Below are 22,423 nucleotides of genomic sequence, written 5' to 3'. Positions count from 1 at the left end.
AGACATAACTGATGGAACGTAAACTCACATCTGACCACCTTGCGGTAGCCAATGGATCATGGCACCAAGGGGAGTTGTTGAGAAATGGTGCCATGAGCACATAGATTAAAGGCTAAGGTATCGTATAGGAATGTATTAAAGTAGCCACCCTAGGATGTGGACTACATGATGTGGAGATGTAGATCAAGGATATCCACAAGGAGAGATGTGGATCAGAGGATCCCACAAGTTTTGACTATTCAAAGGGCACTTCTATATAAGAGGCCTATCGTGTATTGTTGAACACACATTGCAAGAGATATAGATTTCCTATCTCCCTCTCATGTCTTATTCAGTGTGCTTTGAGCCTCCATAGTTCTTATGCTCATCTAGTCACACTAGGCTTAGTGGCAGTCATCTATTTTCTCTTTGTCATGGTATCAGAGCTTTGGGTAATCCACTAAGTCTAGTTTGTAGATTAGTGTGTTTGTATATTGTTGTTTCTCATTTTTGATATGGCTAGTTAAGAAAAAGAAAAAAATGGCACGATAGCATCATCTTTAGGGAGAAAGGATTGATAGAGCAAGCCTTCCAATGCATAAAATTGCAAAAGCCCCAAATTTATATGCCTTATCCACTGCCACATGTCACTTTCTAACAGGCTGAAAACTAAAAGTGATGATAACTCAGCACCACGAAGGTGAAATTCAACCAAGGTTTCAAGCGAGCGAGAACCTCATCCAGCATCTTATTCCTCTCAATATCATTGGAACAATTGATGTGATCATAAGCAAATTAAACATATTCCAACAATGAAGCATGCCTAAAACTCACAATTAACTTTTCTTTCATCCCCATACTATCAATTTGAGTCGTTGTGGAGAGGTAGAGACACAATAATACATAAAATTTGCGATAAAAAAAGCAAACACTACTCAGATTGAGCATCCACACAGCAAGATTATGATAGATCACAAGGTAGAATATATGACTGAATATATGTAAACATGATCATGTGCTACATATACATATCATGTCTTTTATGCTTGCCGAAGATCATCCATACATTCGATCCAAAAACATGGAAATAGAACTAACTATGTCAAAAGAAAAAAAACACATTTTCATCATAAGGATTAATTTTGCTTAGTGAAAATACCTATGTAATCTGGACAATACCATGCTTTAAAAAACTTAGGTAGCCAAAAAAGGATTTTAGCCCTCCATACTTCTATTATGACCAGTGTCTGAATGATAGTTCTATCAGAACTAGAAATGAATGCATCTAACCACTATGTTGAGTGCTCATCCAGTATCATGTAGACTATTATCTGGCATAAAAGTGGAGAAGCCATGCCACAAGAAATGGTTTGACTACAACTTACGAAGTAAGGACTTGAAGGAAGGAGACATTGTGCTATTATACAGCATCAAGAACACCAAGCTTAAGCTAAAATATCAAGGGATGGGTCCATATTGGGTTGTAGAAATCACACCTCCAAAGGGTCATGCAGAATTGCAACCTTGGTACTGAGATGGATGGTTATATTAATGGTAGTAAGCTTAAGTGCTATTACAACCCATTAACACTACAAATGTTACAGGCCATCCATCAGGAAAAGGAATTTAAAAAGGAAGTTGCTCAAATGAACTGATAAGCGGTAGAAGAAGCTAAAGCGCATTAGGCCAAAGCAAAAAAATTAGGGCTTATAACAATTTGTAAAGCATCTGTGGAAGGCTTAAACCCCATGGAAGACCTTATCATTGTCCTTAGAAGGGTACAAGCTGATTTTAGTTGTGCTAGAAAACAAAGTGCTCAGCCAATGCCTTCATCAATAGCCACAACTTGATCTCATACAAGATATATACCCAACTTCTAACATTCAAGGTAACTCTTGAACCCATGCATGTCATGGTATGTGCGGTAGATGGCAAAATCTTGCCCACTATAGGTTGCATCAAAATTTCTTTATCAGTCAATAACCATCATGTGGACAATAGATTTTATGTTATGTCAGTGGGTGCTATGGATGAATAGATTATTCTTGGGAGGACATGGTTGAGGGCAATTAACTGCCAAATTGGTGAGATCATAAGGCAACTCTAACTAATGATGGCCACATGTTGGTTGTCACAATCAATGAGGTGACTTCTGTTCCAACATCCCTTGTAAAAAATAAGGCCGACCAATAGCCTAGGATCCCAATGGCCCCAACAATGGCTTCCTCATCGACCACAGCCACCACTTAACTACATCTATATTGACAAAAACAGACAGGCCTACCATAGCTACATCGATAACACATAAAGGCAATAACTTCTAATGGCTCTCAAAGGATACAGTCTTGGCTTCTACCTCTCAAACTATGCTGAGATAGAGTAAGAGTGCAGTTCCATCACTCCACTCCCATTCTACATCCATGAAGGTTAAAGTTGCATGACTAATGAAAGCCATCAAAAGCACCACTACAGGTGGGTACTCAAGCGGTTATTGGAGGCTCAAGGATTTTACTAGGCCCCTAAGGCATGCAAGCTCCCCTATTGTTACCACTCAATCCCCTAGGCAAAGGCCACATAGTACCACAAGAACCTACCTCAAAAAATGATGCAGACCAGCAACCACCTGCTGTTGGAACCTCATATGCAAATATGGCCAAAATACGACCATGGGAAACTCCCTTGTACCCTCGTGTCTACACAAGTTGTTGCAGCAATTACACAAGAGCCTGTCCCTAAAAAGGGGACAACAACACAAGAACCTACTACTCTCAAAGGGAAGGGTGAGGCCTATTGGGTTCCAAAGCATGTGCCATCAAACTCGTCCTTGACTTTTGCTTTGACAACAATAATCAACACGGTAGTCCCACAAGAATCTATCCCTAAAAAGGGACATACCCACAAGAGCTTTCCATCAACTCTATGCCACAACCACCAAAAGAAAGTGCAGACTAGGGCAAGGAATGGAAACTCAAGAAAACCAAGAATAGAGGCAAAAACGAGCAATTGTAATGAATTGCTGCAAAACTGAGTGAAAGTATGAGAGGCCAATAAAATAAAACCCTAGGGCAAAGTTCCCTAACTGGACTGTGTCCTAAGTGGTACATGTACTAATTGTACCAATTGACCTAACTGACTGTAACTAGGCCTACAAGGCACATACCAAGGAATGAGTGACACCTATGGATAGCCCATAGAATGGCCTACAAATGCCCCTCCATGGTATGGTTTGAAGTATCCTATACACATCTCAGTATAACTGAATATCTAATATCATGGTTGCACATGTTTATCATGTAGGGATATAGCAACCTATGACTGTACAAAGTACAACAGATCAAATCACAAAAGGTACTAAGTTTGAAGCTTGTTGAAAAGCTTCAAACTTAGGTCGAGGAAGATCCTTCATCAAAAGATTTGCCAAGTTTTCTTCAGTGGGAACATAAGAAAACTAAATATCACCTGTTGATAATCTCTCTCATACATAGTCATGGTGAACCTCAATATGCTTTGTGCAAGCATGGAAAACTAGATTCCATGCAACAATCAAAGCACTCTTACTATCAGTGAAGATGGTGGTAGGAGTAGTCTGAAGATGTACAAGAGGAGGCCCAAATGCTGAGTGCCTTTGAGATATCTAAAGGCACACTTCACAACCTGCCAATGGTGTGTAGAGGGACTGTGGATATATCTGCTCAACTATGAGATAGCATATTGAAGATCAAATCTAGTATGGCATAATTAAATCAAACAACCAACTACTTGCTGTTGATAGAGAGTGAAATCACATGCACCGCTCCCATCCTCAAATGAGAAGTAAAAACCAAGCTCTAATGGTGTGGATACTGGCTTGCAATCCTCAAACTAAAACACTGCAAAAGCTATCCAATATACTTTGATTGTGACATCAAAATCCCTGCCTCACTGCTAGCAAATTGAATGTCCATATAGTAATGCAAAAGACCAAGATCAAACATAGCAAATGTCTTCTACAAGTCAAGCTTAAAATCTGCAATTTGCTTAGCATGTGTCTCAGTCACAAGCATGTCATCCACATAGAGTACTAAAATTAACAAATCTGTCCCACTCTTGCGGATGTAAAGGGTAGCCTCAGTACAGCTATTCTGAAAGCCAAGTGTAAGCAAATGAGCATGTATCCTGGAATACCAATCCTAGGGTGTCTGCTTCAATCCATAGAGGCCTTTCTTTAAGCTACATACCTTACTTTCAAAAACTTCAATCTCAAAGCCATGAGGTTGAGAAACATAGATCTCTTCCTACAAATGCCCATGAAGAAAAGTTGTCCTACAATGCAAATAGTAGTGATCCTAGACGTGGGGGCAAAAGTCTCCTTAAAGTCAATGCCTTGCTGCTATTAAGCATAGCCCTTAGCAACAAGATGGGATTTATAAGGGTCCACTAAAGCATTAGCTTTTCGTTTAATCTTATAAACTCACTTAGTTCCAATGGCATTCTTGCCAAGAGGCATCACATAACTCCCAAGTGTTATTATGATAGATAGAATCCAATTCAACTTGCATAGCCTTCATCCAACATTCATTCTGAAAAGCATTTTTATGGCATAATGGTTCTTCATTGCATGCTGTAGCAACCAATGCACAAGCAACCAAATTAGCATGCTCTTTTTGGACAGTGTCTCTAGTATGAGTTAGCAAAGGAGTATCTTGTTTGCTATCTTTCAATGTGTCAAGGAGCCAACAAGGGACCTTTTTGGGCTCCTGTATTTAAGCTCTCTCCTATTCAAGTTTCTTATGCACAATATCCTTATCAGGTTGAGGCATATTAGGCCATAAAGAAGCCTAAATTTCATGCTAGACATGTGGCTCTAAATGACCAACAAATGAAGGAGCAACCTCAAATGTGATGTCATCATGGGAATCCAAATGAGACAAAGACATCAAGCTGTCAAAGAGATCTGGGGCATCAAGAATGGGCTATTTTTTATAGTCCAGCAAGGGCATAAATGAAGATTCATCAAATGAGAAATCTTGGGCTTATGACCTATCCAAGCCTCAAAAGGTGTGATGGTATTCAATGCCTTGGGGAGACATTGATTCAAAATGTAATTTGCACACATAATGGCATCCCAACCATAACTTTTGTTAGGCAAGTTCTTGCCTTTCAACATACACCTGGCCATCTCCATGACTGATCTATTCTTTTGCTCAGCCACTGAATTCAACTGAGGAGTGTAAGGCATAATCATTGATGATGTATGCCATGTGAGGCGAAAAAATCAGCAAATTCCTTTGACATATATTCACCCCCTATCTATATTAATGTGGGCAATTTTCAACCCACTTTCATTCTCAACCAAGGTAAATAAAATGCCTGAAGCATGCAAAAATTGCATATTTGGCTTTCAAAGCAAAAATCCAAGTATATCTAGTGAAGTCATCAATGAATGTGGCAAAATAATAGAATCCCCCAAGAGTTGCGACTTGGATGGGTCCACAAAGTTACTATGAACCAAATACAGCTTGCGTGATACACCAAGTCTCTCATCCTTGGGAAATGTAGAATGGTGCATCTTACCAAACAAGCAAGGCTCGCTTTGAGGGCATATGCATTTTTGGAAGATCAATAACCATACCATCCCTTCACCAAAGCCCTAAATTTGAGGTGTCCAAACCTCTCATGCCACAAATGGGTGTCTGCCATGGTAGAACAATCAACAGCATAGGCCTCTACATCTGCATCTACAAGTCTAGCATCATCCAAGTATCTGTCAATAGGCATCAACTCTATAAAGCCCTCTAGTCAACGTTCGAGTCAACACCATGGTAAAGGCATGTGTAGTACCATAAACCCACACTAAACACCATCAAAGAGAACTTGATAGCCACAAGTAGCTACGGATGAATAGAAATAAGGTTCTTGCCCAATGCCTTTCACTGTATATGATGCATTTTTGGCACATGTAACTGTCCCCCCCTTAGATGCATGCTCAAGAAGTAATATGCTTGCTAGCACCATTATCAAAGAACAAGGCATTAGATATATCAAAAACTGTCATGAGGCATCATGAACATCTGGATTATAGTGAGCAAAATAACTTCCTATAAGAAGTAATATGCTTGCTAGCACCATTATCAAAAAACCAGGCATTAGATATATCAGAAACTGTCATGCAGGCATCATGAACATCTGGATTATATTGACACATAACAAGAAAAGCCTGATGCTAGCCAGGTGCAAAATTAGCTGGCTCAAGTCAATCATCTAGACTAGGAGAGCCAAATTTTGCAAGACCAGACTCTTTCTTCATCTTCTCAGATGCAATTCTCTTCTTGCATTCAGAAATGTCATGCCCAGGTTTCCTGCAATAGTTGGATCTCTTCTTTTTCTTCTTATCCCCCGAAGAAGAAGCATCATGGGAGTGACCAACGTGTGAATGGGGGGGTTTACCAACTGAAAATTTGCCTATGCCTTGTTTTATGCTAGGTAGCAAAGGAAATCACTAGCTATAGAAGCATTGCGGCTTGCATGGCTTTGTTCCTCCTGAAGTAAGAGGGCAACCAACTGGTCAAAGGAATAATGGTTGGCATTGCCACCTGTAACCAACCTCAATGTGCTAGCAAAATCTTGATAAGAGTAGAGAAAACCATCAAGTGTATTAGAAACAAACTAAGAATCAGGCACCACCTCATCAATATTAGCCAAGTGCTCTTTCAAATCCTTCACACTGGTAAGATAGGCATTCGTATTACCACCCTCTTCAAGCTTTGAGTCCTTCAGGTCAGCTTTCTTCTGGGATTGAAAAGCAATCTGTGCTTGGTCTTGAGTCATTGACATAACACTAAGCACATGCATATTAGACGATGGCACCTCTTGTAATTAATTAATAGACATACTAGTAGACCCAATCACATGAGACTCGTGGGTATCTAAGCTCAACTCTTAGCCATCCAAACTCATATGTTGCAGCTATTGTGCACCATCAATGGGGCCATATCCTCAACAACATCTATAAGCATGTTTGCAACAACAAAAGAGGTGGAAACAATAGCATCTAGGGTGGTGATGGCATGTATTAATGGACCTAGATTTTGCAACATCATTTGGATTATTCAAAAACTCAAAAGTAGCTCCTCCGTCAATTGATTGGAACATGCAACAAGCATGTTTCTAATTATCCCAAATAGATGGGGCCTCCCTAGCATCAAGCACTTGGACAGGGCCTCTTGATTGTCAAGCATCAAGCAGGTTCTATAGGGATGTCAAAGCAACTCCTCTATCAAGCAACAAAAAACTCTACGCCTACACATTGGGGAAAAAAAATCAAAACAAATCACACACACATGCAAGCTTTGGCTTTCCAAAAGAGCTTGCAAATGATCAATTTCATAGTATTAAAATGAGGCATTGGATCTCCTTATGATTCTTGTGAATGATAGCTAGTATTTTGAAATTTTAAAGTAATAGATTAAATTTTGATCTCGTAAGGGGGTGAACTACCTCTATGCTATGCAATAATACTCTTACTATGATCAACCCACTCGAGTCCTTTCAATCTGGTGCCATTCTCAATCATATCAATATCCTTTTTTCAAATTTCTTGGAATCACAAATCTCTTGGTATCTCTATTTCTAAGAAGTAGCATAATGTCTGTAGATACACTTAGAGAAGTTTCCCATCCAATTCTTATAATGTCCTTCTTTCTTGGCAAATCCATACCCCTTTCAGTTGGAGTTTCACCACTGAGCCTCTGAGGCATCCAAGCCCAAAAACCTGGGAAAGTTTTGCCACATGAGCCTCTGAGGCATCCAAGCCCAAAACCTGGGAATTTAAATGTGGATCTTGCAATGTTCAAACAACATTGGTAGCCATACCCCAGCTGCATATATGGGCATAGCAGCATGAACATCAGTGGGCATAGTTGCAACCTCAAAACTATTAGGAACTACAATATCTAGAAATAAATAAAAGGGGGATGAGGAGTTGTATCTATGCCTATAGCCTATACATTATAAATGTCATCCGTGAACACACCTAGTTGCATAGAGGGTGATCCTTAATCTACAATTTCATAAGAAGCATGTAAACTCAATACTTGGGAAAGGATTGGATGCTCCTCGGAGTGATGTTTGATTAGTGATAGGCCTCCTTCCAACTTTCTTCCATTGCTTATTAGTAAGGTGGAAAGGCGAGTTTTCCACCGAAGGCCAGGGTAAATTGTAGTTTACTATGGAGGAGGAGGAGGAGGAAGAGCTCAATTTCCCTATAGAGAGCACTGTCGAGCAAAATGGCCAAGCTTTCGACATTTTATAATAGGCATTTGGAAAGGATGAAAACTATAGAGGAATACTATATGGAGAAGATATGTCCAGACCCACATCCAAATAAGTATTGAGAGGCACCTGCATATCCCAAAGTATACAAACTGTAACATCTCTTCTCAAAATAAAACTTTTTGCTAAGAAACATCAAGAACTCGCCCCAAGCAAAGCTACAAGAGTGTGAATATGGGGAAAAAAGCAAACTAAAAGAGCCTTCAATGTAATCCATAGTGGGCATGAAGACATATATTCTTTAGCTGGGTCAAAATAAGGATCCCACGCCATAACATGAGGAAAAACCATCCCCAATCTCTTCATTTACTATCTATTATTTTAAATTATTAAAGAATGGAAGCCTTATGTAAATCATAGTGAATTTAAGAGGAAGAGGAAAATTGCTACACCGATTCATAACACAAAGCACGAAGGGTTTCAAGTTGTAGAGATGAAGAAGGTAGCTTGAAAGAATTCTATTTTGTGGTCTTCTCATGATTGAGCCAGTCCAAGATTCCCTTGGGTTTTGGTTGAGAAGATACATCCTATGAGTTAAATTCAAAGGGATAATCCTAATGGACAATGTCTATAGGAAATCTTTCACCGCTCTGTAGGAAGAAAAACCCTAGAATATTTGTGAGTCATGAAAGGAAGAAAAACCCTAGAAGCTTATAGGGTTTCAGCTAAGCCACCGACTCAAGTATAGTTTGATTTAAGACTAGTACAACAAGGCTCAGCAGTGGCGTAACAATAGTTTGCCAAATAGTTGAGCAAAAAAATAGTGTGTAGAATAGAAGCCAAGGCAGGAATGACAAGTGTACCAATTTGGAAAGAAGAGTGTGCAATAGTCACGTGAGTAGAATCTAAGGCTTCTATGTCAACCAAGTTGCCTGTTTAGGTGTAGCATGGCTCAATTGTATTGCATCAAGGCTCAACTAAAGGGGTAATGATATGGTGGGAAATGGGGAACATGGGAAAAAGTAATATTTCCCACCATTTCTTGACTTTCCTATGATGTGGACATCTTTGCATGTCATAAGGAGGAGTCCCTCACTCTTTTCCCACAAATACACCAAGCTCAAATGTTGGGGGGAAAGGTGGGAAATTACAATTGCCACATAAGATGAATTTCCCACCAAATTCAAAAAAAAAACCTTCCAACATATGGAAAATACAATTTCCCACAAAACCCCTCCCATGTCATAATATTACAATAGGGTTGTGCAACAAAATGAGTCAGTCAAACTATGAATAGCTTTTCCAATGGCTTTTGAAGCACCTACAATAGTCAGGTCAAATTCCACAGGTCAAGATCCAGCCAATGCCTCAGCATGAAGCAAGTGGCAACTTGGGATAGTGTTTCACTCCTCCCATTATCCATCTCTCTCTCCCTCTCCCTCTCCCTCTCCCTCTCCCTCTCTCTCTCTCTCTCTCTCTCTCTCTCTCTCTCTCTCTCTCTTTCTCTCTCTCTCTCTCTCTTTCTCTCTCTCTCTCTCTCTCTCTCTCTCACGCACACACACACACATACACACACTTTACACTACTCAAATTTCCACAAATCTTGGGTGAGTTTACATTAGAGCTTCACTTAGTTGGGATACACAACCTCCTTATATGTTCTGAGTATCTAAATTCTAAAGTACCATCATATGTCAAACCTACAACAAGATATATTGGAAAGATCAACCAATTCACAAGTAGAGGCATTTGTTAACTAAGCATAGTGAGAGTCTTTTCATAGTCAACCATTACTATGCCATGCAATGTAGATCTCAAAATGCATATGCTTGTACACCCTTCACAGCCTCTCTCGCATGACTTTCGTAAGGTAGATCATGCAATGAATGATCAAGGAAAACTATTCTCATGAGGAACTAATCAACACGGTTTGATCCCATCCATAAATATTCATGGCTTACCATTGCAAGCATAAGTTAGAATTCCTTGTAATCTTTTTTAACACCCTTACAAGATAGCCATAGATGGCCTAGCAGAAGAACACAATACTTGCAAACACCATCAAAGTTAGTATGTAGACACATGGCACACATGATATAGATTAGTGTACCACACTCAATCGTAGATCCTTGCAAGAATCACCCCATGCTAGAGGTCACACAAACCATAGACTAGTGATCTCCCAAGTAAGACAAGTTGCACAGCACGTAGCTCGATGTGTGCATAGACGTCTTTAGGGACTCATGGGCCGAGTGTTAATTCAATGGTAATTTTGGAAATTAAAGTGAGAGCAAGATTGATAATGAACACGTAAAGGGACTATGTCCATAGTTGGGGTTCAATGGGATTCATCTTAGTTAGGGTTGGCATGCTTGAGGTTACATGGCCATGGCACTTAGGTAGTGTCCACATGTGTGGTGCATAGGGGATTAGTTGTGTGTGGCTAGATTGCTCAGATTAGCATTGTGGCCAAGAATAGCCTAGGGGCCCTATATGATGGCATGGTTGAGTGGTTACACGCATGCTCACAATCCTCCTCTACTATAGGCGTCCTATCTGATATTAGAGCAATAGATCCTACTATGCTACACTTCCATCCTATCACTACATGTTGCCATCATGTATGTATATATGTAGGTATGTACTAGCGAGTGTGCTATACTTCCATCCTATCTGCTGCCATCATGTATGTATGTATATATATATATGTATGTACTCATGAGGGTGCATCCCTTGTTGCTTTCATGGGAGAGAAGAAGTGAGAAAGAGGGTTGGTTGACTATCTTTACTATGGCACTCGTCAAATTTTATCACTTCTTATAGAAGCAATATCTTTTTTTGAGAGAGACCTCGAAGTTAGCAGGCCAAATTCAACTTGTAGTATGAGAGCCCGTAGGTGTGTCGTTTGCATTGTTTGCAATTCGTTTTTGTTGTTTTCATCCCATACAACAAGCTGCCTCACTTCCTCAGACAGATTGTTGCTTACTCCAATCAAGGAAGTCGTATATAATCCTTCTATGAAAAAAACGACCTACTACTCCTTGCCTCCAACCACTAGAAGGCTTTTTTCAAGCCCTGCAAAGAAAAATGACCTGGTTATTGCCAGAATTTGTTTGTGTGGAGGTTACTACACGTTCAAGGGTTGCTGTTTTTTGCACACTCCAGCCCGTTTTTGGGTCTTGCGCTACCCGAAATAGCCAACATACAGATCTACAGGTCATTTTTATTCATTATTTAGCTTCTTGGATCATTCTGTTTATTAGTTGGCATCACTTTGGACGGGGTATCTTCTTCCAGCTGGCTATATTTACGTTAGAAATTCTAGCAAAGCTACTTGGGTATCCAAGTGTTAGCATTCCCATTGGTTATTTTATTTCTGTAGTTCAGTTATGTTTGTTTGCTATGCTTGATCTAATTCCAGTCTGCCTGTTTCTAATTCCATGGATACTCTAGTTATCCCTGGGTCATGATTGTGACTCGCACCATGCAACTCTCTGTGCATTAGATGTATGGTTTTCTTTGCCGACAATGTTGTCAAAGATCTGGGCAAACTTAATTGCCTCATCAAGCATTTTATGCTCATTGTGCTTGGCTTGTTTTAATAGTTCGAATCAAGCCCATTGATAAATTCACATATCTTTTGAAAGTCATTAATTCTTGAAAGTTTCAGAGTGACCTCTATATTCAGTGATGCACTAGATCAATGGTCGACCTCTCATCTTGCAGTGATCCTAGGCATCCCTATTTCTCTCCAACTCATTCTTGAGGAGAAATTTATTTTATAGAGTATTTTGAATCACACCCCTAAGGCAGGTAGCGGTTCACTCTCCATTAGACTTTACCACCATCCATATGCCTTGGCTGGTCTCCAGGACACACAAGTATCTGGTGTTGGACGTAATCACAAAAAAGGTGGTGACATACCCTTATTCCTTTCTTTTTTCTCACCATTGATATTGGGAGGGTTTATGTCTTTTAGGACATGAGCAAAATCATATGATCTCTAAAGAAACTGGAGAAACAATGGGTTTAATTGAAGCTCCCTCCCCACCGGGTGGTGTGACAGGCACACTACTTGACTGCTTAGGCTATGTAGTAAAAGATTGCATAACTAAAAAAGTCTCAATAATAGTCAGAACCTACAATTTTGACTTCTAGACCACTATAATGATTTTCCAATGCCTTAAATGCGGACGTGGTTAGTTGATTATCGTTTCACATGCATGACATCATTAAGTGGTATCAACCATTTCCAAGTCTCCAACTTATGAGAAGGCTATATTGTAGAAACGTTGTTTCTACTATCTAGAGGAAAGACATAATAAAGCACAGTGTCTTAAGTTGCAAAAGGATAAGGGCTCAAATGAGTGCCATAAAGGTAAAGGAAAACAAGTATGACTCCTTGGGACTATGTGTTAGCCCAAAACTCCAAGTTCAGCCATAGTGCCCATCAATGTATGTGGTAACTAGTAAAAGGTTGGACATGGATATCTCGAACTTAGTTGTTCATGATGTTTTCCTTATCATGTGGGATTTTGTAATGACAACCTAGTTACCTATGCAAATATCATCCTTGTTTGTAAAGCATCATTCTACTTTAATTAAATTTTGTTTGTCATTATTCATGTACCCTATTTCAGTCAAAGAGTAATGGTTGTCCCTACTTTGTTAGTTGGATGTATTCTAGGATATATTAAGGTTTTTTAGCTTTCATAATATTTTTACTCTTTATTCTTTTGTTTCGTTATTTCATGAACATAGCAATGATAAGGAAATAAGAAAGTCCCCAAAGCTATGGCTATATAGTGATTAGTGAAGATGTTCTTAGAAGATGGTAAACTACTCTCAATAAGTGGTCGAACTTTGTCCAATAAGAAATGGCATGCTATGGTGCATAAGTTAAAGCAACTGTGCTATAGTTTGAGATGGATTTTGGCCTTGCATTGTCCAATTGCTATCAAGGTAGAGAAAGATGAAAAGTCAAAGGATTTGTGGGCCAAAGTTGCCAAGAGTTTGACCTTCGACTCAAAGAACAGAGTGATTGCTTGGCCCCACATAAAAGGGTAGTGTGATGTTGTGTGTGAAGCAACCAATTAAAGAGTTAGAGGTGCCTACCTTTGAATGTGGCATCATTATAAGTTTAGTTTAGTGTGAGATAGTCTTTGGTTATGAGAGGAGCAAAGGGCTATATAAAGAAAAATAGTAGAAATACCATCAAATGTATTGGGTAAAGTACTTTAAGGATTTGTGTTTCAACTTAGAAAAAGGAAAATAGCTCGTTACAATGTGATCATCTAGGCGTTCAATCGTAAACCCATGGTTAACAAATTAAGATTATTGAAAAAGAGAGTGATTGATTGCAATCAATTAAAGAGGTAGTGCATTGATGATCTACATGATTCCTATTGATGGTATGCCATGGCAGAACCACTAGTGGCAAAGTCTCATAAAGAGAGTAGTATTGGATATGTCACATGACTCCCTAGGTGGTAGTTCGGAAGTTGGAATCCCAATCCACCATTCATAGTTAAGTTTAAGCTACAATGTAAAAGAATGTTCAAGGTGGCATTGTCTCACTTGAATTAGTGTGACAAAAAAGAAAGTTAAAGTATCCTCGTATTAGCTAGGTGGTATGGGACACTGGGTAGATGATGAGGTGAGGTAATCAAAAGGGGTTGACAAATGATTGGTTGAGACTTTCATGCAAAGGAAATTTCAAGTTATGGTGCACCTAGCTTATAAAGATTTTGCCAAAATTTAAAGAAAATTATATGGTTGGTCAACGGATAAGGGTAGAACTCCTGCGTTCTAGAGGATTACCCAATTGAATAGCGACCATGGTTTGGTTTAGATATGGATTAACTCTAAGACGTTGGTTTATTCTAAAGATTTTGCCAAAATTTAAAGAAAATTATATGGTTGGTCAACGGATAAGGGTAGAACTCCTGAGTTCTAGAGGATTACCCAATTGAATAGCGACCATGGTTTGGTTTAGATATGGATTAACTCTAAGACATTGGTTTATTCTTGCCTGTACCAAGTGATAGCAATACTAAGATTAATAATTATCTTGGCATGTCTTGTTCTAAGATTGGACACTATGCTCAGTAACACTATGTCTTGTTCTAAGTTTGGATACTATGCTCAGTAACAGTACAGTCAATCCCTCAAGGAGAGGTGATTTGATTGAGAAAGTTAATTCAATTTGAAAAGACATTCTATGGGCATGAGTATGGTAAAAGTAAACTGAACAAATCCTTGCTCATGTTGGAATTTACTAATAGTATGGCAAGAGGACATATAGTTTCTTCATAGTCATTGGACTTAAGAAAGTGATGGGGGGGGGGGGGGGAGGAGGGTCATTAGACTCGGAAGAAGCAAATCAACTTCCTCACCAATAAGCAAGTGTTATGTTACAAATTTTAAAGGGACGTTATTGCTGTAATAAGTATGGAATGCTAGCATAGTGATTAGCTCCTCCCTCTTTTGTCAAAGGGGTATATGGCATTTTATAGCCAATATCAATCAATGTTTGCTTGTTCACGTCTTATTTGTGGAAGTTTCCCAAACATTTAGAGTAAAGCAAACCAAAACTAATTGTTAGAGGGATATACGACGTAAAATTTTACTACTTTGGCTATACAATTCTCACAGCTATAGGACAATGTTAATATTTTAGCTACACTTTTAATTGCTCATTTTCGAGGAGGTAGGGCACCTTCAACATTTTCAAGCTACAATGTTCACAATCAAATCCTTTAAGGCCTTATTTTATCATCAACAATATGTTCAACAAGAAAAAGTACCTTTTTTGCCACACTTTCAAGGAGTAGGAGCATTAATATATGAAATCTAAAAGCTTCACAATACAATATCTTTTAGAACATAATCTTCACATAGCCTAGTAACTTCATTAAGCTATTTAGCATTGAGTGAATATAGGGTCCAAGCATTAGTTTCTATTCACAATAGTTGCAACATGTAAAGATTTAGATGTCAACTCTCTTTTAATTTTACATCATTTAAGGTTGTGTTGTGCTATAAGCATCTTGCATTTGAATGCTTGATTACTTGAAATTGCTCATCATCTATCATTTACATGAAGAAGACCAATAATTAAAAGGCACAAAAGATCTTGACCATGATGGGTATGATTATTAGAATGCATGAAGGAATTGTGTACTCCAAATAAGAAACTCCAAAAGGCCTATCCTATTTCTTGCCTGAACTTTGTTGGGAAAAAAGATGGACAATTCGAAGGTCCTAGATTACATTACATGCTTATGGCAAGCAAAAATGGCATGATATAGATGAGGTGTAATCATATAAAAATAAGTTTTCTTCCCATCATCCTTGTGTAATATCATCAAATATTGACACATGTGCACTTCTAAAGACTGACGTGATGCATGCCAAGGTTCGTATAATCTATTTAGGAACTACCAACGTCACAAGAAATAGTACCTACTCTTTGCATAGAAATATCAAGGTGCATAAGCATGAAAAATATTTGTTCGCACAATGCATTTCCATCCAATAAAACATATTGACACGTAGAAAGTTAGCAAATGGATTGCAAGAAAGACTAGGCATTTTATTCATAAAGAAGTTTGAGTTGGGTCACAGAAAGAGCTAATGCATTTTGGACTTTTGTACAGCTTCTTAAATTTGATTCCATTAAAGGCTTGCATCGCCATCGGATTATACAACACATGTATATTAGCATATCCATATGTGTATGTATTGACACATTTCACTAAAAAAGTATGCATTGGCACAAGTAAGAATGATGGGATAGCTTAGTGGCTAATAATAAACTTGAGGAGGTGTGAACGATGCATGCATATGCCTGTTAGTGTGGTTCACACAAGCACTTGCACCATGTGAATGATGCATGCATATACATGAGAGTGGGTGCCCCCGGTACACATACAAACATGTGCGTGCGTGCACACACACAAATATATATATATATACATATATAGAGAGAGAGAGAGAGAGTTATGATGAAAAATCAAGGTGAGGTTTTGGTAAATATAAAGGATTTGCTATTGTGTACCAATGAAGTGTGAGGGGATTTAAGGGATTTGCTATTATGTACTTGTTATCACTTCAAAGTGCATACTTCGGGTACATAATTGAAGGCGAATTTGCTAAAAGGAGAGTAAGAGCTTGTTGCCAAGCTTGGCAAAAGAGGCATATTTGCCACTTGTTCCCATGATGAACCCCTAGAATATGGTGCTAAATGGTGGCATATGGATGCCTCGATAGAGATGGGAATTCCATCTCTCTACCCAGCATGTAGGGGCTTGGAGCTACTGATCCAGGCTGTGCTTTCGTCCTCCAATGTACCACAGGCAACGAATCTCCCTGCTAAGGCTTCGCTTCCCACCAATCGAGAAATGGGAACAACTTGTTGTTCCCGACAATATACGTACTGCAGTGAGCCATTGTGATGCTTTGAGAAGACTAGCTCTTGAAATTGCGAAGGCTTCTCGTCTTCTCAGTTTGCTCAGATGTGGAACAAAAATTGCAGGAGTGCGCTACCTTTTATGTTGATCGTCTAGGAAGAAGAAGTATTATGACTGTTGTTTAGAAGCACACTAGAAGGTTTGTGCGTGTATGAAAAATCAGGAAGGAGCAAACCCATCTTATAAATTCAAAAGCTAGGTTTTGAAGAACGCCCTCAAAGTACATCTTTGATATTGCGTAGGTTCAATAATATCTATCCATGCGATTGATTAGGCCAACGATAACTTGAATTCAAGAAAAGCACGATGATATCCAGATCAAAAGAACCTAATTTTAGAGAGCGTGTGCTAAAAGATGGATGCATGACTGTAGCAAACACTCGATCTATCCCTAGGATGCGCCTCGTCATTATTTCTTCACCACAAACTACTTGTTCTCAACTAGCTTCACCATGAACTGCATGTAGCTGGTTTCGGAGCGACGACTCGAGTGTAGTGAAGGAAGGTTTGTGAGAGTTAAAGCGAAGCATGGATGGAGATCACAACTTTGACGGAAGCAGCTTTGTCGAAGGCTAGATATGAAATCTTACACCGCAGGCTCGAGGCGCAACAAGCAAAGCATGGGAACGGATGCACAAGTATGCTAGGAGGCTGGCATATATGCCAATCCCAAGTAATGCTCTAAAGTGAGTGATGAAAACAAGGGGCTGTAAAGTGATGAAAACAAGGGCAAGAAGGAAGAGAAGACAAAGGCACGGGTTTGGTGCGGAAAAAGGCTAAAATAAGAGAGGGGGGAAAAAAGAAAATCGTGAAAGCTAATGGGAGACTGCCACGCGGCGAATAAAAAATACCTGAGCAAATTGAAAAACCGCGACTTTTAAATCTGACTTTTTTTGACGGAAGCTAGATCTCTCTCTCTTTCTCTAATTTCTCTCTATACCTCTCTCTACCTCCCTCTAGATTCTCTCTCTTTCGGGATGAGGCAGTTTGGGCCTTGGGGCTGCGGATCCTCGTGTTTCTCTCTCTTGGGCAAGGACCCATTTCTGCATTTTGGTCGCCCATCGCCCTGTTCACCTTTCTCCTGCCGCATCTTCACCCAAACTTGCCCCTTTTGGCTTACACCCCTTCTTCTTCCCAACCAATCATCCCATTTTTCCCTCCTCCCCCTCCTCCTCCATCTCCCCTGATCCAGTCAATTTCCTCCCCTTCCTTTCCCTCCATAGCCCCATCACTCCCTTGATTCATTTCGAATGCCCTTTTAGACGATCAGGATAATCACTCTGTATTTGTCCCTCCTCTTATCACCTTTTCAATTTGCCTTCCCCTCGATGATCGGCTCGAATCTAGCGTGACTGAGATCCAAGCCCTTGATTCTAGATCTGCTGTGGTTGCTCAGTGGTGGTTCTCGGGTTGAACTATGGCCATTGCCTCGGTGAAAACTCCAATCTGAATGAGCTCTGGTCGTTGATCCGCTAAAATCAGGCCAGACATAATCGGAAAGATTAGTTATTGATGGGTTCCCAAAAGTGATGCGCGATACACAAAGGAATGGGAAAAATATTTTCAGTTTCACATCACGATGCCGGGTCTATCGAACAATAATCTGCCCTTCAATCGTTTATCCTCGGGCTTGCATGCTTCTACGCCTGGGTCGGTTACTGATTCTCGTGGACGGTTTCGGTCAAGCTCTTATCGGGATGACGTTGATCTGTCTCAACTGCACAAGGTACTTAATCTGTGGATCCTCTTTTGGAAGTTGATTTGTGGAGGCAGAAAAGGCGTGGTTTTGATGGCGGTACGACGTAGGTTTTGCACCTTAGGGACATTCTTAGGGAATCTGTGTTCATAAATGGACAGGTACAGATTGGAAGTGCCCCCTGAAAATAAAAAATCTGGCACAATATTCTAAATTTCCTACCCGAACTCCTTATGATACCATGATTATTGGTTATAGTTTATGTGTCTTCTCGGGTCATTTTCCATACTGAGACCGTCTGTCTTAGGCTTTTACACGTGCTGCATTGTATTTACAGTCAATCCTGACATTTTAGAACCGCTAGAATGGTTGACTGCTGTGGAAGGAGATCACGGGCTTTCAAGTTTGTAAGATTACTTTGAAAGCGTTGTTAGTTTCAAAGGAAGTCCTGATTAAGAACTGATCTATGCTAAAAATATGTTTTCCTGAAGTGGCAGAAGCATAAGCATTGAGTAAATTATGGCTTGATTGTTGTCAGGTTTCTCACCTTAAAGCTTGCTGTATGTTATTGGCTATTCTCAATGATGGTGAAGTTTCCATATGTGATATATGAACTTCTACGTTAATGAGCTGGTTTCGTGGAGGTAGAACATTCTGATTTTGCGACAAGTTGTATGGCATTTGGTGCAATGGGCTGAGACTTTTGAGACGCTGGACAATTCAAAATTTGTCTAGCTCCAGCATATCCATACAAAGTGGCAACTTAATGTACCACATCTCACTGGATGGTCGTCTCAGCTCCAGTTTCTTCATTTCTAAATATGGTCACAAAGTCTTATATCCACCAATTCAAGGAGAACTGATATACAGGAGAGGTTTAAAGGGATAACATTTGGGCATAGTAATTAACATTGGCAACCTTTTTGGAGCATGTTGCCATTTTCAGGTGTTTGGGTTAACCTGTTTACATGGCAAAATGTGCATGATAAATAATGCAACCCTTATTATTCTGCCGCTATTGGTTGAGCCTTGGGTGGCATCTCGTAGGCTCGGGATCTCCGTGTTCGCAGGATGCAAAATATCATTGTACATGGTTCTTTTCGGTAGCCTCCTTTTATAACCATGGTTGGTGAAGTAATCTATTCTACAAAAAATTGTCATGTTATAGCAGTCTAATGAACATGAAGTTAAACAATAAGCCCTGTATACTGAGGTGGGGCCAATGGAATAACAAGTTCCTAAGCACATTTGCCAAGGGAGTATGCAGCAGTCAATGAGTGTGTATGGTGAATATTGTTCAACTTAGAGTGGATAAGTGAGGGCATAAGCCTAAGTTGGCAGGCCCCAAGTTGAAATGAATAAAGGCCCAAAATAAAAGTAAATATATGTGGACGAAGAAAGATCAGTCACATTGAGATCAGATTGCAAATCAGGCCTTCCACTCAAGCTGAAGCAATCAGCCACCATAACAGCTCCAGTCATCCACAGCTTTCCCTCATCACACTTAGCCTCATCTTTAGATTCACTTTGACCTTCCCAATGCTACTATTACAAGTCTCCCAAGTTCATTCTGAACCTTGTATGCTGGCTTGCAGGGGGACTCACAAGTGGCTGTGACCTCACACACCTCCTGGCCTCATGGATTAACTTGATGTGGGTAACCCTCAAGGGTACTTGCCCTTTGGGGTCCTTTTATCAAGGTACCCCTTCAACTAACTTTGAGTGCTCACCCGAAGGCCCTATCTTGGCATTTCTATGCTAACTTACAGCCATTGGTTTCAACTCATGCTTGACCACTTATAGGTCTGCTCCTAGGGTGCAACATTTCGTTTAGGATATCATCACCCTATTTATCATTATTGTGATGTGACAGGAAGACAGTTTAAAATGTGTCGAAGTATACCAGAGAAATGACAGCACGAAGGACCTCTATCATGCTCCTCCAATGTGTGGGCTGAATTCAGGTAGAAAGACTGCCACCAAAACATCAGTGAAAGGGCTGGATGAATTGTTGCTGTATGTGTTACGTATCTTTTGGAGGCATCTCTGAGATAAGAAGGGTATGGAGCTGGGGAGGCAGTTTGGCGCCCCTTCCGACCGCCCTGTCCCTTCCCCGCTGGCCCCATCTAGTAGACCTATAGGGGGAGCCAACTAGCTGTCAAACAGATGAGCCTGGGCTGACCAAGTTGGGCTCCAATTTAGCAAAACATTGTTGGGACATTGGCCTCCTACCCTTGTCGGTGGACATGTTGCATATGGGGAGTTGGGACTCAATGTCGCATATGAAGATATATGAAGTGAGTGGGAGAATCCCTATCGACGCTTTTGGGAACTCTTATAGTCTCTAATGGCTAGGCGATGAGGAGTGGGACCCGTCACCCTCCTCAGTCAGCCGTGGGTTGCTAATCGAGGAAGAAATGCTACAAGATATTGGTTGTCCAACCAGCCCGTTTTCAGAGGACCCAGCTCACAGCCTAGGAAATCTCTAAAACAAGGGCTGCAACCAAGGTGGAGACATCAAGCGAATGCCTCACACAGTGAATACACAAAAGACATCTGCAGGCCAAGCCTTGCAAAAGCGCACCCACCTCTCAGCAGCGGTCGTCTGAGATCCTAACATCCCATGCTACCAAATGGCATGCAAGTTGTAGATGATGACCTGCCATAATGGCAACTAGGGTGGCTGTCCAGGGAACCTGGTGACCTCCCATCACAAGACTGTAACGGGAAACCCAGATGTTCCAAGTAGTGATGCTGGACGCCATCTCCCATAAGCTATCCTCTGGCGAGGGCATAGAGCGCTGTCGGGAAGGAGGTGGTGCGTCTTCTGCCACTATCCGTAGGACTTGCTGACCTTGGATCCTGTACGTTGGAGAGGCTGGATCGATGGAGAAGGAATGACCCCCCTCCTCAGCCAGGCAGCCATCCCAAGTGAACTTTCACCAGCAATCCCCAAGTGAAGTCGTGCTGCACCTTTTGTGTCTTGGCAACAATCCGAAGGGTCCCCATCCAGATCCTCTGTGCCATGGGCAGCTTCAAAGACAATGTGGGATCATCTCCATATCTCTATCTATGCAATGGTGACATCTGCCATCTATGCACCTCTGCTCATGCCATGAACCAATGGGAAAACCTCCATGGGCCACCATTCATCAGGAGTAAAATCCTCCATGGTCTTTGGCTGGTCCATAAGATGACCAAAATAACATCTTGGTGACCGTGCTGCTCTACCAAAGTGCCGCTCTCTTGAGGGAGTCCGGGCTGCATCCTCCAACTCTAGGTGCCGCCCAATGCGTGTCGTGTACAAGAAGAAGGGTACCTCCTCCACCCTATTGAGTGCCCTCCTCGTGTAGGCCAAAGAACTCTCTCGGATCCCACTGCACCTCTCAAAGAGGCTGGTCCTCCCATAACCAAAGATGTCACCTCGCTCCCTCTTGCCCTACCAAGACTGGAATTGGGTCAGTGGTCAAGTCCTTACCCAAATGGCCCACTACCTTGATCCTCTCCCACTCAAGCATATCCAGGGCTCCATCAATCTTTGGGTCTCCAGCCGTGCCGGGCTGAAGAAGGCCTTCAAGCCCCACTCTGTACTGTTTGGAGCGGTAGGATCTGAGGGATCTATGCAAATACTAGATCCCGAGGGGCACCTGGGTCCTAGAAAACGAGCTGCACCAACATGGGGGAGCCGTAGCTCTGCGTAATCCCTCCCAACATGACTTTGGGATCGTAGAGTCAATCTCCATCACTTGAATGCCTGCCCCTCTAAGGTGAGAGAGAGCTCGTACTCATGCCTTTGCCTCCGTATGCCCTAAAATGGACCACTATCCCACTGTGCCCATCCAATGTGCGTCCTCTACCCTAGCATGAGATCCTCCTTCTCTCGGACCTCTGGATGCCATAGGAGGGGCTGTCACTCCAAGTCCTTGTGCTATCGCGGGCTGGCCCGAATGAGACCTCCAAGGACAAACACTACCAAACTTTGTAAAGACTCCTCGTTAGTTGGGGCCCTTCCCTATGAGGAAAGCCT

At 40.9% G+C, this 22,423-nt stretch overlaps 1 protein-coding gene across 2 annotated transcripts in view; it reads left to right on the top strand.

Annotated features, from left to right (window-relative positions):
* Positions 1-17,646: 17,646 nt before the first annotated feature.
* Positions 17,647-22,423, top strand: part of LOC147881806 (uncharacterized) — a 29,649-nt gene continuing 24,872 nt past the window's right edge. For both annotated transcript variants that reach the window (XM_087401335.1, XM_087401336.1), the window contains exon 1: positions 17,647-18,426. In XM_087401335.1, the coding sequence (XP_087257461.1) occupies positions 18,280-18,426 (147 nt within the window). In that variant the 5' untranslated portion in view covers positions 17,647-18,279. The remainder of the gene's footprint in view (positions 18,427-22,423) is intronic.

This window comes from Dipteris shenzhenensis, chromosome 30 (genome assembly GCF_047967505.1).
Source record: "Dipteris shenzhenensis isolate YYH24624 ecotype China chromosome 30, Dip_SZ_1.0, whole genome shotgun sequence".
Classification (NCBI taxonomy): domain Eukaryota; kingdom Viridiplantae; phylum Streptophyta; class Polypodiopsida; order Gleicheniales; family Dipteridaceae; genus Dipteris; species Dipteris shenzhenensis.
Note: the sequence above shows the minus strand (reverse complement) of the source record. Positions and strands in the feature narration are given on the sequence as shown.